Source organism: Orycteropus afer, unplaced genomic scaffold (assembly GCF_000298275.1).
Source record: "Orycteropus afer afer isolate SDZICR_OR568_19922 unplaced genomic scaffold, OryAfe1.0 scaffold00085, whole genome shotgun sequence".
Lineage (NCBI taxonomy): Eukaryota > Metazoa > Chordata > Mammalia > Tubulidentata > Orycteropodidae > Orycteropus > Orycteropus afer.
Window position 1 is genome coordinate 5,510,061 of NW_006921672.1, and position 18,646 is coordinate 5,528,706.

General features: G+C 43.0%; 1 protein-coding gene across 1 annotated transcript in view; it reads left to right on the forward strand.

Moving 5' to 3' along the window:
• TTLL6 (tubulin tyrosine ligase like 6) overlaps nucleotides 1-17,257 on the forward strand; it is a 28,043-nt gene extending 10,786 nt beyond the window's left edge. The window contains 7 exon segments of the mRNA XM_007941956.1: nucleotides 757-982; nucleotides 2,237-2,412; nucleotides 6,097-6,285; nucleotides 7,537-7,711; nucleotides 8,663-8,941; nucleotides 16,167-16,533; nucleotides 16,989-17,257. Of these exon segments, the coding sequence (XP_007940147.1) occupies nucleotides 757-982; nucleotides 2,237-2,412; nucleotides 6,097-6,285; nucleotides 7,537-7,711; nucleotides 8,663-8,941; nucleotides 16,167-16,533; nucleotides 16,989-17,257 (1,681 nt within the window).
• Nucleotides 17,258-18,646: the final 1,389 nt, after the last annotated feature.

Genomic DNA, 18,646 nt, shown 5'->3' on the forward strand with positions numbered 1-18,646 from the left:
TATCAAGTTGACCCTGTCTCTGTATGTACTGCCCAGCTCAGCACTAACTGGAGCATCCACTCAGAGATTTCTACACAAGAGAGACATCCTTCAATCTCCTCTGTGATAGAGTGGCCAGTCATCTCGATTTGGCTGGGACTCATGGATTTCCTGGGATGTGGGACTCTGAGTGTCAAAACTGGGGACAGTCCTGGTTTGCCTGGGGTGGTTGGTAACCCCATCTGTGACAATGCCTGCCTGCTTTTTCCCTGTGGGCAGCCCTAAAACAACATTCCTGTGCTTTAGTGTCTCTAGAATCCCTTCAGGTGGCTAAGGTGGAACCCAGGTATCTATGTTGTTAAAAGGGTCAAGTGATTCTAATGAACACCAAAGGCTGAGAAACAATTGCCACTAAAGCAAAACCATGTAGGGTGCCTTGGAGGTTTTTTTCCACCCATTAAGCTTTCCACTGAGGATACCAAATCCCTGCGCGAACCCACAGTTGTTTTCTGGGTCATAGCCAAAGTGCCCAAACCATATCTTGTATGTCTTTTATATCCATCCCCCAACTCCAGGGCTTAGGGAGGCTTGAAGAACATGACCCTGTAACTCCTGCAGGCCCCCTCCTGTGTTACCTAGTCCTGGTGTCACCTTGGTCCCTGGGTGTTCCTCCCTACTGGTTCCGGAGCCTTATCTTCTCTAGAAATTTCTTGTTCCCAGCATGCCATGGTCTTAGATGACAAGAGGTCGGCTACCCTGCCTGTGGTGCCCTTTCAGGAAACTCTCCACTTTCAACGTCCACATGGAGACCCACGGCTACAACGTGGAGCAGATTTGGAGAGACATCGAGGACGTCATTATCAAGACAATCATCTCGGCCCACGCCACCATCAAGCACAACTACCACACTTGCTTCCCCAACCATACTCTCAACAGTGCCTGTTTTGAAATCCTTGGTTTCGACATTTTGTTGGACTGCAAGCTCAAACCCTGGCTTCTAGAGGTAGAGAGGTTTGGGCGAGGGTGAAAACCGTGTCTTCTTACTCGGGTCCGCAAGCTTTACCACACTCACCTGACTGCTGTAATCAACTTCTCACGCTATTTCCTCCCAGGGTGCTCCGTACGCCTGGGGCTTCTGTCTTAGTCAAGAAGTGGCCACCAGAGGGGGTTAGACAGCAGGGAATTAGAGAATCTCTTCGCAGTCCTGAGGTCCACCCAGGCATGGAAACTTTGATCTTAGGTACAGAGTGACTCTAAAGATGGCTCTACCTTTTGTTACAAATTCATCTCCCTCAAAAGGGGTGTTCTTCATCAAAATTGGGCTGACTTTAGTGTTCAATATGAAACAGAAGTTGCCATGCCTGGCTCTGAGGGGCCATCACTAGTTGGTTCCAAGTACCAACAGAGTGGCCTGGTGTCTGCTGCCATGGGTATGGGTGGGGGAGCCCCTCAGTCCCATGGGGTGGTGAGAGGAGAAGGAAAACTAGCTTTCTGGGTGGCTGTCTCTTTTCTCAGTTGGACTTATCCTCAAGAACTCTTTCAAAGAGGCCATTCAGAATGCTTCATGGGGGGCAGAAGATGCGAAGTGCAAGTCAGAAGTGCAAACACCAGGTGCCAATAACCCAAAGCCAGACTTCAGAACTAAGAACCCAAAATTATAGATCAGATTCATGGGGCCTGGCCCTTCCTCCTTTCCCAACCTTTGTTCCCAGTTATGGGTGGAAAAGAGAATATAGCTGTTTGGAGCTGTTTTTCAAAGAGCAGAATTAGTCCCCAAGAGCAAGCCTTCTGAAACTGCTACAGTTCTGCAAATGTCACATTAGAAGTCTAACCACTGCCTCTGAATAATGTGGACTTCCCTGTGGGCAGGAAGGAGTCTTCTTCCTCCTCCCAGCTGTCTCTCCCTCAGCCTTGGTCAAGCTCCTGATGTATCTCTTCTTTCTACTTCTATCCCCAAATCTGTCTCTTTGGGCTGCTTCTCCCCGTCCTGCCCTATGGAATGACAGTGCATGTGTGAGTATAGACATACCAGATGAAGGGGAAGCCCAGTGCTTCAGTCTCAAGAAAGGATTGAAATAAAATCTGTTTAAACTAGAGGGACTTCTTGCTTCCTGCTTTCCCCACTGTGGCTCTAGTCCAGACCCTCTTTCCTCTCCCTTCCTCTGGTCTCCATCACCAAGGCCCCGAGGCAGGCTTTGATAGCATTCAGAAGGTGCCATTTTTCCGCTGGTTTCCAGCTGCCTTCTTGCTCTCACAGGTCAACCACTCTCCAAGCTTCTCCACTGACTCCTGGTTGGATAAAGAGGTGAAGGACAGTCTGCTGTACGACACCTTGGTTCTGATCAATCTGGGGACCTGTGACAAAAAGAAAGTCTTGGAGGAGGAGAGACAGCGGGGAAGGTTCCTGCAGCAATGTCGTTCTCGGGAGAACAGGTGCAGAAGCCCCCTACCTCCCCAGGGAACTCCATTCTATATGATTTCCTTCTTCCTAATAAGACTGGTCTGTCCTGGTCCAAGTTATGACTTGATAGCCTGCTGGTTATGTGGTCTTTATGACACTTCTCTGAGTCTGTGAAATGAAGCTAATAATACATACTACATAGGTTGTTGGGGGGCATTAAATGAAATAATGCATATAAAAAGCTTATCAGCATGCCTGGCCCTATAATTTGTGTTAAAGACTATTAAGAATCTTTCTTGGAGTTGGGTAGCAGGCAATCACTTTTAACAAATAATAATCCTATTTGGAAAATAAGTTTGTATTTGCAAAGAATTGCAGTTTGAACAGTCTTACTATGACCATTTTTCTGCTTCTAAAAATAGAAGAGAAAGTTAGAGACATATAACTATGTCTGTCCTCCTCCATGTCACTGTGTTGGCAGGAGCTAATGTCCCACTGACTCACTGGGTGGCACACATGGTTTGCACTCTGCTACTAACTGAAAAGTTGGCAGTAGGAATTCACCTAGTAGTGCTGTGTAAGAAGGGCCTGGTGATCTACAGTCATTGAAAACCCTGTGAAATATAGCTCTACTCTGAAACGCCTGGGGTTGGAATTAGGTTTAGATTTTTGGTTTTAATGTCCCTCTGCTTCTTGTTGGCCAGAATTTGCATTTTAAGAGGTGTCTTCTGGAGCACCGGGGCCTTCCTTTAGTGAATGACTCTAGCCTCTCTGAGCCTGGTCAAGGAGGTATCCTTGTTGCTTTCCAGATTGCACCACAGCCACCCACCCTCCTCATGAGCAGAGCCAGCCTGATCCTTTGGAATTGGGTGCCTGGCACTGGAGCAATAAGCATATGCTTTTGGATGGCACTGTGTCTTTCAGCTAGAAGTCCTGGTGGCGTGGTGCCTGACTACTAAGCAAAAGATCAGTGGCTCAACTCCATCCGCTGCTCCATGGGAGAAAGATGTGGCAGTCTGCTTCCCTAAAGATTTACAGCCTTGAAACCTTTTGGGAGCAGTCCTACTTTGTCCTATAGGGTCACTATCAGTCAGAATCAACTCGATGTAATAATGGGTTTGGTTTGGGTGTTTTTGGTAACTCTCAGAGCATTTTCAGATGTAAGGAAGATGGGTAGAAAGGTATGATGAGGTGTTGTATGATCCTGTGTTTGAAGCTAAGGAAATGATGGCTCCAGAAAGAGAACTGAGTTGTCCAGGCACCTTGTTGGTAAGTGGCAGGGCTGCACTAGAGCCCAGTGGTCTGCTACCTGGGACTTCACAACCGGTACCACTATGCCGTGTTATCTCTAAACTCCTTAAGAGGAAAATAAAGTCACGTTGGGGATCATCAGAGCCTCCTCAGAAGCAGTATCCTCATCATTATTTGGCCCTGGCTACCTCAGCTCTTGGTTTCTGTGATGTGAAAGGGGGCTTATCATTCCTCTCTAACTGACCTCTACCTCCCCAAGAGGCTGTGAGGAAGAATGAGATCATCACAGCTCATAAAAACTCACCAAGCTCATCCACCAAACAAAACTCATTGCCGCTGAGTGGATTCCAACTCTTGGCAACCCTACAGGACAGAGTAGAACAGCTCCGTAAGGTTTCCAAGGCTATAAATCTTTACAGAAGCAAACTGCCACGTCTTTTTCCTGCAAACGCATCCAAGAAGCCCTCAAATTTAGCAAAACATGAGCTGTCATTCTTCAGAGAAGGATAATCAAGGCTGTAAACAAGAAGGTAGCAATAGTTAGCTTTGTCAGAACTAAGCCATGGAGAGTATGGGTTTTACTTTAATAGAAGGGAATTTGGTGAGCTGAAAGTGTTATCTAGTGCCTCTGTAACAGAAATACCATGAGTGGATGGATGGCTTTAACTAACAAATTTATTTTCTTACACAGGCGTGAAGTCTAAATGTAGAGCACTTGCTCTAAGGGGAGGCTTTCTCTGTCAGCTCTGGAGGAAGGTCCTTATCTCTTCAGCTTTTGCTTCCTCCTGGTTCCACGGTCTCTCTGTCCCTCACCCCCATGGGCTTCTTGGGCTGGCCCAGCCTCTGCCCTGCTCGGGCAAGTGTTACAAAGCTCTTTAGTGCCTAGAGTCACCCCTCTCAACCAGTAACCAGTGTTACAGCTCTCCTCACTTCCTTCTGAGCCCACACTAGAATTATCTTTGATGTCCATAATTCCACCAACAGTCTCCTCAAGGCAATCTAGGCTTTTACTATTAGGTACCTTTAAACTTTTCCAGTCTCTACCTATTACTCAATTCCAAAACCACTTCCACAATTTAGGTATCTGTTAGAGCAGAACCCCACTCACAGTATGTGGTAGTTGAGTTTGTATGTCAACTTGACTGGACCTGGTTGAGTGGCTGGGCAGCTGAATGTAGTTATTCCCTATGGTGAGATTGGTAATCAGCTCCATGGTGGAATCTATTGGAGCAGCTGAGTAGCTGTTTTAGGGATGTGGTCTGCTTCCAGAATGTAAGAAGCAACTTTGAGGAAGGTCTCCAGCATATGGCATGCTTGAACCCTGCATGTAGCCAAGTCACTGTTCAGCAGCCTGCCATGTTGCCCTGCTGATCTTGGGACTTTTTCAGGACTTGAATCAATGGCCTGCTGTGTGGTTTGGTACTATCAGGCCTGTGCCATTTTATTTGTCGACCTTGGGCTTGTCAGCTTCAGCAGCCAGCAGCTGCCTGAATGAAGAAAAGCCTTCAGCTTCAGTGGGCTGGGAGCAAGAGGCAAAGCCAAAGCCCAAGATCAAGGGGCTTTCACCCAGCCCTAGAGCCTGACACTTTGAACTTGGACTTCTGGCCTCCAAAACGGTAAGAGAATAAAATCCTGTTTGTTCAAGCCATCTCATTTGTGATATATTCCTGTCAGAACAGCACTAGGTAACCAGAACACAGTACCAGATTATATCTTAGTTATCTAGTGCCGCTATGACAGAAATGCCACAAATGGATGGCCTTAACAAATGGAGGCTGGAAGTCCAAATTCAGGGCACCAGCTCTAGAGTAAGGCTTTCTCTCTCTGCCAGCTTGGGGTGAAGGTCCTTTTCCCTTTAACTTCTGCTTCCTGGCTCCTTGATCTCTAACCCCTTACCCCCTCAGGCCTCTTGGGCCAGCCCAGCCTCTGCCCAGCTTGGGCAAATGTTATAAAGCTCTCCTATAAGTGCCTGGAGCCACCCAAGTCCACCAGTAAGCCTTGGCCTGAAGGCAGTCAGCTCTCTCACTTCCAGGGTCAGTAAGCCTAGCTCCATGGACAAGTGCTCAGAAGCACCCCACTCTATCTGGACACCTCCTGCCCAAAGGCAGGAAGAAAGATTATCTTAACCAGCTCTTAGTGCATTCTGACAATGGCTATCCCAGGACAGCTAGACTCTCCTTTGAGAGGAACATTCATATATTTATTTAACAAATAATAACTGACCACTATTATGTGAAGGTTGGGCAATCCTACTTCCGTAGTGATACTGCCTCGGAAACCCAAGGAGGGGTCGCTATGAGTCGGGGCCGACTCGACGGCACATAACAACAACAACAACATTATATGCAAGGGCTCCAATTGGCCTTAGATGACATCCAGTTTGGACATGTTTCTTCCAAGTATCATAATCTCCAAGCTTTGTCTCAAGAAAACTCACTGCAGCCCTATGTTCTATTTCTCAACAGGATTGAAGAAGTTAAGGGTTTTCAGGCCGTGTGGTTAGAGAAAACCAAGAAGTATGAGAAGGAAAACCAGGGAGGATTCCGGCTGATTTATCCCAGTCTGAACTCGGCAAAGTATGAGAAGTTCTTCCAGGACAATAGCTCCCTCTTCCAGAATACTATTGCTTCCAGGGCTCGGGAGCTGTATGCTCGGTAGGAATGCCCCCTGGTTGAGGTGGGTGGGGTGTTCCAGTGATTGACCTGCTGGGTGATAGGCCTGGGACAACAGGGAGGAGGAGGGCCTCTGCGCTTCAGTCCCCAACCTTGAAGTTGCCAGAGGAAAATTTGCTTTGATTTCACAAGGACTAGGAGCTGTAAATGGAGCTCCAGTAGCACAGTGCCTAAGGCATCTGACTGCTAAGCAGAAGATTGGTGGTTCAAACCCACCAGCCGCTCTGTGGAAGCAAGATTAGGCAATATCCTACCATAAAGATTTACCAAGTCAGAAACCCAATGGCAGTCACTATTTGTTGGAATTCGACTCAATGGCAGTGGGTTGGGTTGGGTTTTATTTTTAGGAGCTGTAAGATACACACTCCACTCCAGAATGCCCTACCTCTCAGAGCTGCCTCATGGATTCATGCATGTGCAGCATTTAAGAGCTGGAAGGGACTCATGCCACCCAGTCCAGTCCCCCTACCACTTCATTTTATGGAAGGAAGAGTCAGAGAGAAGGGATCACACAGCAAGATGATGACAGGAGGGGCTAGAACTCCTATCTTCTGACTCCTGAGATATTTCCACTACACCATGCTACCTTTGTCCACTCCCAGAACCCATTAGCCAGAGAAGTCCAGCAGGTGAAGTGGCCTAGCACGGGAGCATCTGCCCTTGGAGCTCTTCTTTAGCCTCTTATCTGACCCTCTTGCTTATACCTGACATGTGGGAACTGTCCTATTAGGAAATAAGTAGAGGGTCGGTGGTGTGGTAGAAGAGTATGTAGCCCCCTTACATACCTTAAGCAACCCTTACAGAGTTGCTTCAGGTGAAAAGCAACTCTCCTTGGATGCTTTTCACCTGACTAAGAATGCCATAGTGCCTTTGAAAACCAAAGTTCAAACTCACCAGCCACTCCTCAGGAGGAAGGTTGGGCAATCTACTTCCATAGTGATACTGCCTCGGCAACCCAAGGAAGGGTCGCTATGAGTCGGGTCCAACTCGACGGCACATAACAACAACAACAACAAGAATGGCATAGTTGGAGGGCTGACTCTTTCTCTCCTCCCTGCCTTTGTCCTTCAGCCATGAGTGCCAGTTGGACACACTGGGAGAGGGAGTGTGGAGCTCTTGAGAGTCTCTTCCTTCTTGTCTCTCTGCCCCATCTTGTCCATCCCTCAGGAATAATCCCTGGATTCATAGCCCTTTCCTATCTCACATGACACTCCCTTGTTCCTCACTGTGCAGGCAGCTGATCCAGGAGCTGAGACTAAAACAAGAGAAAAAAGCCTTCCGAATGAAAGAGAAGAAAACAGAGATGCAGGGGGAATCAGCAGGCGAGCAAGCAAGGGGCAAGCAGCCAGGGAGCTCGCAGCAAAAACAGCGGCAGCAGCCAGAGGCCACCGCTCACACCTCCAAACAAGTAAACCTGGATAGGAGGGCAGCAGGCATCCCCAGCACCCTTCCCCGGCTGGGACCAGTCCATAGGGGATTGCCAAGGAGGCCACTGCTGAGGGCACAGACATACCAGCAGAGCAAGGCCGCACAGAGAGCTAGGCAAAAGGAGGGGGTGGCAAGTGGGTGCGCAGAGCCCTGTGTCTGTCTGAGGACCCTTCCATCCAGGCAATAGAGGACTCTGCCCTAATCTGTCCTTCTTGCCTCCTCCAATCCATGTAGAAGCAGCCGGACCATTTGAGGAAGCTTAGCATGGTCCCCATTTAGGTAGTGGGCTCCAGGATTGTACGGACTCATGGTCCTTGACTCTGACTTGAGTTGGATTGGTTCTCTCCAGTAGGCGAGGGCACAGCTGAGAGAACAGATCACTAGCAGGAACTTCTGGGAGGCGAGACTCTCAGAACATTGCCTGGGGATAACCGACCTTGCCTGGTCCAAGTGCTGGCCAGCCCTTTCTGTTGTTCTAGAGAGTAACTTACCTCCACGATCTATGCCTTCGGTTTCCCCCTTCTCTGCCTCTCACTCTCTTTTCCAGCTCATTGGACGGATTCAGTTGACTTTTCAATCCATCTCCTTTTTCTCACAGACTCACCCTGAAGAAATGAGATTAGTTTGTTTTAACCTCGTTAGGGTCATTGACCCTTTGAAAATCTGATAAAAACTATGGAATGAATCTCTTGCCATAAAATATACAAATGCACAATTTTAAAACTGTGATGTCAGGTGCTCATAATCCCCCCTGAAGTCAGTCCATGAGCCCTTAAGGAGACCCAGAACCCCAGGTTAGAGCTCCAGATTAGAGAGGTGTTGCTATCTATTGACTGCTTTCCTTCTCCTCATCTCCTTAGCACCTACTCTTGGGTGCAGATGGACAGAGCTGGGTTCCCAAGGGTTGTGTGTTTGATTTCCTCCTTCCCAGCAACTCCAGCCATTGACATTAGTGCCCTGCACACCGGACTTGCTCTTGAGTGTCAGCGATGTAAAGAAAAACAAGACAGACAACAGCCTCGACCAGGAGGCGCCAAAGACAGAGGCTGGCCCTGCTCTTCCCAGGCCTTCGTCTGTGAGGCAGTCCAGCTCTGTACCCGACCTAAGGATTTCAGGCTTCAGTTGCTCCGGGATGGAGCTCAGTAAACCCAGCCCCAGGATCCAGGGAGCCAAATCTGCCTCTGCAGTGAACATAGTTACCAGCACTGTGGTAAGTGGAGCAGCCCATCTCCCCAAGGGCTGAGCTCTGGGATGAGTGGCAGGAGTCTTGCTTTTGGGTGTTTCTCTGACCCTGACTCACCACTAACCCTGGGCAACCCCAGTTTGGGGGCTTCCCCATTTCTGAAGTCCTAGTACATCTGTTAGAGAATTACAGGCCTAGGAGGGCTTTTATTGTTGTTGATTTTTTGTTGTTGATTTGTGACTTAGGAGGCTCGATGTGTTACAGAGCATGACTGCTCCATAGGGTTTTCTTGGCTGTAATCTTTACAGAAGCAGATTGCCAGGCCTGTTCTTCCCAGGTGCCTCTGGATGGGTTTGAACCACTAACCTTTTGGTTACCAGCCAAGTGCAAACCATTTGCATGACCCCTGGGAAGGTTTTTAGAAAGCCCCTCTTATATATCCCCCTCTTCTTAGGCAGGTTACCACCTGAACAGTATTTCTCAAACTCTAGTGGTGTATCAACACCTTTTGAAGATAGAAAAAAAACTTCTCAGATCCTCATTTTAGATAAACTATTATTTTATACATAATTATAATAAACAATATAATAATAATATAATCTTTTATGAACATATAAATACACATACAATATATTTTATAAACAGTTATACAGTTTATAAATATACATATATTTCTAAGTTACTTAAAATCTTTCTATAAGTATGTAAATAAAAACAAGTATAAAATTTTTATGGTGGCATAGTGCCTAAGGTATTTGACTACTAACCAGAAGGCTGGTGGTTCAAACACACCAGTCAGTTCTTATGCCATTACAAAGCCAAAACGAACTTACAAAGCCAAAATAAAATTTAGAACATACAGCGCTAGTAAAATTCAAATAAAAAATTTTACTTTAATGTTACAGTTGGCTTTCTTTTTTTGCAGAAACTAAGGTGCCAATGTGATGCTGACTGCTACAGCTCAGGTTCTTTTGTGTTCATCATACTCTGGCCCACCAAGGGCCACGTGATACTTCTCTTGTAACTACAGTCTTCAGCATTGTTGGGCCTTTGCTTGGTCTAAATGCAGGATAGAGCAGTGCAGTGCCTTTCAAAAATTTAACTGTAGTCCACAATAAGAAAGACATTTTATTTCACAATCCTCTAATTTCCATAAGCCTCAATTTCTCCATCTGAAAAATGGAATTTGTGATTAAGCACTCGACTGCTAACTAAAAGATCAAGAGTTCAAACCTACCCATCACTCCATGGGAGAAAGATGTGGCAATCTGCTTCCAGAAAGATGTATAGCCTTGGAAACCCTATGGGGCAGTTCTACTCTGTTCTGCAGGGTTACTATGAGTCAGAATTAACTTGATGGCAGTGAGTTTGTTTGTTTGCTTTTTTAGGGGTAGTGGTATCTACCACTGAGTAGATCCATGACAGTGTTTAGGATGGTGTCCAGCACATAACAATCAGAAAGTGTTTTTAATATTATTACTACTTCTTAAGATGGTCTTTGTTCTTTTTTCATTCATCTAAAATAATTAAAGCAGCACTACTTGACTCTGAAGAGATTTTTCAGAAGAATAAGGGAGCAACATTCTGTTATTTTTTAGACTTAGATGCAGAAGGTTGATTTAATTAAACTCCTTCCTTTAGGATACTGCATCATTTAGTCAATTTACCCAAGGCTGTCGTTTATTTTATCTATTTACTTTTACCTTTTGGCCTGGTATTCACCTCCCATTATCCTACCCATTCATCCCCATAGGCAACTATTCTGATGTGTTTAGTGTATATCTTTTTGTTTGCATGTTTATTTGCAAATTAGGTATTTTTAATGCATGAATTTAAAATATATTTAAATGTGATTGGGTTATATATATCAAAATATGTGCTGGTGGAAACAACATAAATGGCCATCTACAGATAAATGGATAAATAAAATTTAGTACGCATATGCAATAGAATATTACTCAGCCATAATGACAAAATTCTAACACATGCTACAATGTGTCAAGTGATTTAAATGAACCTGAAAAAATTATTTTGAGTGGAATAAGTCAGTCAAAAAAGACAAGTATTATATATTCTCACTTATATGAATTATCTAGGATAAGTAAATAAATAGAGACCAAAGTTCATTAGTTGTTTCCTTTATGGTGTGAAGTATGAGTCCAGGTTCATTCTCTTGCTTGTGGATACCCATATGTCTCAGCACCATTTTTTAAGGAGATTATTCTTTCCTGGTTGGGGGAACTTAGCACCCCTGTGAAAAATCACTTGACAATAGACATACAGGTTTATTTCTGGATTCTCATTGGTCTATATGTTTTTCCTTTTACCAGCACCTGACTGTTTTTATTATTGTAGTTTTATAATATGTTTCACAATCAGGAAATGTGAGTCCTACTGTGTTCTTTTTTCCAAAACTACTTTGGCTATTTGGGACCCCTTGCAGTTCCATATAAACTTGAGGATTGATTTTTCCATTCCTGTAAAGAAAGCTGTTGGAATTTTGATGGGAATTGCACTGAATTTATAGATTGCTTTAGGCAGTATAGACATCTTAACAATATTATCTTCTGAGTACAGACTGTTCATCCATTTATTTAGGTCTTCTTTAATTTCTTTTAGCAGTGTTTTATAGTTTTCAGTGTACAAATCTTTCATTTCCTTGGTTAAATTTATTCCTAGGTATTTTGGATGCTATTGTAAAAGTAGTTGTTTCTTTAATTGCCTTTTCAGATTGCTCATTGCTGATGTGTAAAAACCTGGCTGATTTTTGTTTGTTTACCTTGTATCCTGCCACTTTGCTACATTCATTTATTAGCTCTAGTAGCTTTCTTATGGATTAATTGGAGTCAGCACATAACAACAACAACTATACATAGAATTGTGTTGTCTGCAACATGACATGCTTGTGTTTTCTCTATTTGGATGCCTTTTCTTTCTTTTTCCTAATTGCTCTAGTGCAATGTCGTTCCTCTCAGTCCTTCTCAGCTGACTGTGATACTACCTGTGGATTTTTCATAAATGCCCTTTACCAGACTAAGGAATTTCCCTTCCACTACTATTTTGTTGAGTCTTTTCATCTTGAAAGAGTGTCAGGTTTAGTCAAATGCCTTCTGTGCATCAATTGAGATGATCATGTGGTTCTCTCCCTTTGTTCTATTAAAATGGTGTATTACACAGATTTGTTTTCTAGTGTTAAAAGCTGTATGAATTTTACAGATGTACTTTATCAGGTTGAAGAAGTTCCTTTCTATTCTTAGTTTGCTAAGAGTTTTCTTCTTTTTACCATAATTGCATGTTGAATTTTGTCAAGTGCTTTTTCTGCATCGATTAATATAATTGTGTGGTTTTTCTTCTTTAGACTGCTAATATGTCAGTTTGCATTGGTTGATTTTTGAATATTGAACCAGCTTTGCATTCCTGGGATAACCCCACTTGGTCCATGGTATGTTATTTCTTAAAATATATTGTTGGGTTCAATCTGCTAATATTTTGTTGAGGATTTGTATGTCTATGTTCATGAGGAATATTGGTCTGTAGCATAGGAGCTCTGGTAGCATAGTGGCTAAAGCACTTGACTGCTAACCAGAAGGCTGGCGGTTCAAACCCACCAGCCACTCCTCGGAAGGAAGGTTGGGCAATCCTACTTCCATAGTGATACTGCCTCGGAAACCCAAGGAGGGGTCACTATGAGTCGGGGCCAACTCGACGGCACATAACAACAACAACAGCTTTTATTTTGTCTTTTTGTTATACTCTCTTTGTCTTTTATATCAGAATAATAATGCTGGCCTCATAAAATGAGTTGGGAAGTGTTCCCTTTTCTTCTGTTTTCTGGAAGAGATTGTATAGAACTCATATTATTTCTTATTTAAATGTTTGGTAGAATTCTCTAGTGGATCATCTTAGAGATTTCTTTATTGTAAGATTTTAAGCTACAAACTCAATTTCTGTAATAGTCAAAAGACTATTAAGGTTATCTATTTTATCTTGAGTGAGTTTCAGTAGTCTCTGGTATTTGAGGGATCTATCGTTTCATCTCAGTTGTTGGATTTATATGTGAAGAGTCGTCTGTGGCATTCTCTTATTATCCTTTTAATGTCTGCAACATCTGTAATGATGCCCTCTTTCATTCCTGATAGTGGTAATTTTTTATTCTCTTTTTTTTCTTTGTAAGTGTTGATATGGATTTATCAATTTCATTGATCTTTAAAAAAATAGGTCTTGGTTTCATTGACTTTTCTTTGTTGTTTTTCTATTTTTGATGTCATTAATTTCTTCTCTTTATTAATGCTTTTCTTATGCTTAAAATACTTTTGATCTCCTTTCTCTAGTTTCTTAAGTGGGAAGCTGAGATTATTGATTTTACCCCTTTATTTTCTCTAATGTAAGCATTTAATTCTATTACTTTCCTTCTAAGAACCACTTTAGCTGTATCCCATAAATTTTAACATGTTGTATTTTCATTTTTGTTTAGTGCAAAATATTTTCTAATTTTTCTTGTTATGTCCTCTTTGATCCATAGATTATCCATAGATTATTTGTTTAATTTCCAAGTATTTGGAGATTATCCTCTTTTTTTTTTTCTTTTACTTATTTCTAGTTTAATTCCATTATGAGCCCAGAGCTTATGTTGTATGATTTTGTTCTCTAGATTTGTTAGTGTTTGTTTTATGACCCAGGATATGGTCTATCTTGGTAAATGTTCCATGTGCGCTTGGAAAAAAAAGTAAATTTTTCTGTTTCTGGGTGGTGGATTCCATAAATATCAATTAGATCTAGTTGGTAGATGGTGTTGTTTAATTCTTCTATATCCTTGCTAATTAATTATCAAACAATATCATGAATATCTCATGCAAGTAAAATTTTGCTGAAGATAATTCAAAAATGGTTGCAGGAGTGTATTGACAGAGAACTTCCAGAACTGCAGGCTGGATTCAGAAGAGGATGTGGAACAAGGGATATCATTGCTGATGTCAGATGAATCTTGGTTGAAAGCAAAGAATACCAGAAAGATGTTTACTTGTGTTTTATTGACTATGCAAAAATATTCAATCGTGTGGATCATAAGTTATTGATAACATTGAGAAGAATGGGAATTTAGAACACTTGATGGTGCTTATCAGGAACCCGTACATAGACCAGGAGGCTGTCATTTGAACAGAACAAGGAGATACTGCATGGTTGAAAATAAGGAAGGGAATGCGTCAGGGTTGTATCCTTTCACCATATTGTTCAATCTGTATGCTGAACAAATAATCTGAGAAGCTGGACCATATGAAGAAGAACATGGCATTGGGATTGGAGGGAGACTCATTAACAACCTGCACTATGCAGATGACACAACTTTGCTTGCTGAAAGTGAGGATGACTTGAAGCACTTACTGATAAAGATTAAAGACCAGTCTGCAGCATGGATTATATCTCAACATAAAGAAAATAAAAATCCTCACAACTAGACCAATAAGAAGCATTACAATAAATGGAGAAAAGATTCAAGTTGTTAAAGATTTCATATTACTTGATTCCACAATCAACACCAATGGAAACAGCAGTCAAGACATCAGATGACATATTGCACTGGGCAAATTTACTGCCAAAGACCTCATTAAAGTGCTGAAGGGCAAAGACGCCTCCTTGAGGACTAAGGTATGCCTAACCTAAGCCATAGTATTTTCAGTCGCCTCATATGCATGTGAGAGTTGAACAAATGAACAAGGAAGACCAAAGAAGAGTTGATGCTTTTGAGTTGTTGTGTTGGCAAAGACTCTGCAAGTCCAATGGACTGCCAAAGAACTAACAAATCTGCCCTGGAAGAAGTGCAGCCAGAATACTCCTTGGAAGCGAGAATGCCCAGACTTTGTTTCACCTACTTTAGTCATGTTGTCAGAAGGATATCATGCTTGGTGTCCCTGCTTGATATCCTTGAAGAAGATATCATGCTTGGTAAAGTGGAGGGTCAGCAAAGAAGGGGAAGGCCCTTAACAAGATGCATTGACACAGTGGCTGCAATGATGGGCTCAAGTATAGCAAAGATTGTGAGGCTGGCACAGGACTGGGCAGTGTTTCATTCTGTTTTTCATAGGATTGCTATGAGTTGGAGCTGACTCCATGGCACCTAACAACAACAATTCTATTAATTACTGACAGAGGATATTAGAAGTCTCCAACTATAACTGAGAATCTATCTGTTCTTTTTTTAGTTCTATCAGTTTTTGCCTCATGCATTTTGAAGCTTTGTTATTAAGTGCATTCACATTTAGGATTGTTACGTCTTGGTGAATTGACCTTTTTTATGATTATGTAATATCTCTATCTCTGGTAATTTCTTTGTTTTAAAGTCTACTTTTTCTGATATATACTCCAGCTGTCTTTTGATTAGTGTTTACATGGCAGCTCATGTCCCTTAGTGGTCTAGTCTTCGGTATGCTGTTGGGGGTCAGATCCATACGTGCACAGTTTGGGGTGAGCCCAGGAGTATGAAGTTACTTTCCCAAACTCTTCCCTCTCTGATCTGCCAGGTACATATATATATACATATAATCCTTTTACTAATATACATATATATATATATATATATATATATATATGTATATATATATATATATATATAGTCCTTTTACTTCCTTGCATTTGAAGGGCATCTTTTGCAGAGAACACATAAGTAGGTCTTGCCTTTTTTAAAATCCAGTATGACAATATCTGCTTATACTGGGAGTGTTTACTTCATTTTCATTTAATATCATTATTAATTTGATTAATATGAGTTTAGAGCTGAAAATTTGGAATTTGTTTTCTATTTATCCTTTTTTTATTATTATTATTCCTCTGTTCCTACTTTTCTGCCTCCTTTTGGGTTACTTTCATATTTTTAAATATTAATTCCCCAATTGTCTTAAAGGGAGCCATGGTGACACAAAGGTAATCTGCTGTCATATAGATTACAGCCTAGAAAATCCTTTGGGACAGTTCTACTCTGTCATATGTTGGAATCTAATTGATGGCACCTAACAATGATGACAAAATTGCCTTTTTACTTATAAGATTTTGCATTTTTTCAGTAGTTTTTCCAGGAATTACAATATGCATCTTCGGCTTGTCAGAATCTACTTAATGTTGTACTAACCTCAGCCTTCTCAGAAGGAAGGTTGGGCAATCCTACTTCCGTAGTGACACTGCCTCGGAAACCCAAGGAAGGGTCGCTATGAGTCGGGTTTGACTTGACGGCACATAACAACAACAACAACAACCTCAGCCTTTAGCCTCAGGAGAAACCTGTTCCTTATCTACCACTCAGGTTTCAACCTCCCCCAAGATGCTGCCAAATCTGACACTGACAGCCAGTTCTGAGTGCAGTAGCCCAGAGGTGGACAGGATGGTCTCCCTTCAATACAAGCAGCAGCAGATCCCCCAGCACCTTATGCAGGAGAAGATATCAAAACCTTTGCCTACAAAGCCCCAGAGCTTCTGGGGGAATATGAACCCACACTGGACTTTAGTAAATAATGACATAAAAAAGCAGCACCTGATGTCACACTTCTTCACCAAGCTTCAAGTGAGGGGGAAGTTCTCCTGGTTCCCAACTCACCACAACCCAAAGCTGGTGCTGAGTAACCAGTCACGTGAGTACTGTGTGTATTTGGATATGTTGGGAACTTAGGAAATAGAGTAACCAACAGAACCAAACTTTATCTTTGGGGAAACCCTAGCCTTAGAGGTAGACACAGCCCCTGCCCTTCGCCTGGTGGTGGAGACATAGCCCATGCCCTTAGGGAGTCTCTAGTCTCATGGAGAAGACAAAAAAGATAAAAACAGAATCACGTTTAAGCGCCCTCTTCAGCTCTGATGAGGCCCATTCAGCTGAGTCTGTACCAGTTAGAAGTGTGTTTTGAGCTGAAATAAATAAACTGGGAAGAGAAAATATTTGGAGGAAAGGAGCAATGGCTGATTCTGAGAGTTTTGGAGTCAATTCAGCCAGTTCTAGACTGTGGTACCCTAGCGGGAGGTGGCCTTTGCCAAGAATTTGTGTTGAATCCAGCAGCACAAATTGATAATGCCAATGATTTTGCCTTTCCAGAAAACCCCTCGCTCCCCCAGGAGGCCTACCCCTGCAGCCGAAGCTCTGGCGAGAAGCAGCAGCTGGACGTGTCCTCCCTCCTCCTCTTGCATAGTGCTCCCAGCCAGGATGCTTCTCTGAAGGATCTGCTGGTGGTTGCCACTCCAGCCCGATTAGATCCGAGGCCTGGCAGAAGCCATGTAGGTGCCATGAGGGACTTGGGTATATCTGGTCAGGAAGCATACAGTCACTCCCTGATCTCTGGCCAAAAAGGATGTGAGAGGAACTAGGTAGGCCCACCCCTATTTCCTTAATGTGCTTATTGCATTGCAGGTGCTCTTTCTATATTTTTGGAATGTAGGATAAGTAGGTAGATGGATTAATAAAGACATACAGATAAGTAGACAATTAAGACTCACTTCAATCAAAATATGGCTTGATTGGTATGTATATTTCTGATAATGACTGATCCATCAGCCCCATTGTGAATTTGGCTTTATGGACACTTATGGCTTAAATTCAGACAATTTTGTAAGTGTAGGTCCCAGAAGTAGAACCATGTCAACCATGAGGGGTTGATTTTCACACCTTCGTGCTTGTGCCAGCCCAGGTCACTTGCCCAAGACATTGGCTCTCTGGTGCAGCATGCTGAGGCCACAGAACACCAGGGCAGCAAAACTTTGATTCCACTGTAAGGAAGGACCAAGAAGATGGCAAGAAGCCCTCTGTAAGAATAGATATTTTGAAGAAAGTTCATATGCAAAATCTTAAGAGAACTCTGTAACACAGCGTTGCATGTAAGGGGGTTTGTGCTGACTGGCTGCCTATAGAAGGCCACACAATTTAATCATCTCTTACCCCTGTCACCTAAAGCAGATAGCAGTGCACCACCCAGGCACTCTGACCTGGCCCCCTTGTGACCAGTTGCTCACACTGCAGGAAGGCCAGCAAATAAACTTCATTACCTATAGGAATCACCACAGGTGCTCATTAAACTTGCATATTCCAGGGTCCTACTCCTAGAAATTCTGATCCAGTATATCTTGGGTGAGGGCTCAAAAATCTGCATTTTAACAAGCTCCTGTCAGTGATTCTGAAGGTTCTCTGATCATGCTCACAGCAAAATGGCCTGATGATTCCCAATGTCCCTGATACTATGACTTATCTAGGACCATTATTAAACCTATAGCTTCCTAGGCCACAGTCCTAGAAATTCTGACACACAAGGTCTGGGATGAGGCCCTGGGCATTTATCGTTTGAACAAGTATCTCAGGTGTAAGTAGTAAGGACTGTCCCATATCTGGACCGTGCGAAGGTAGAAGAACCTGTTAACAGCCAGGCCTGAACTGTCGACCTCTTATCGGGACCAAACCTCCTAATCCTTACAGAGTCCACTCCCACTGGCTTCAACCCAAGGTTTGTGATTTTTTTGGTATTGGCATTTTAAGTAAAAATGTTGTTGTTGTTAGGTGCCATTGAGTTTGTTCTAATTCATACCAACCCAGTGTGTAACAGAAGGAAACATTGCCTAGTCCTGTGCCATTATGAGGTTTGAGCCCATTGTTGCAGCCACCCCGTCATTCCCTCTCATTGAGAGGCTTCCTCTTTTTCACTGACTCTCTACCAAGCATGGTGTCCTTTTCCAGGAAATGGTCCCTCCTGATACCATGTGCAAAGT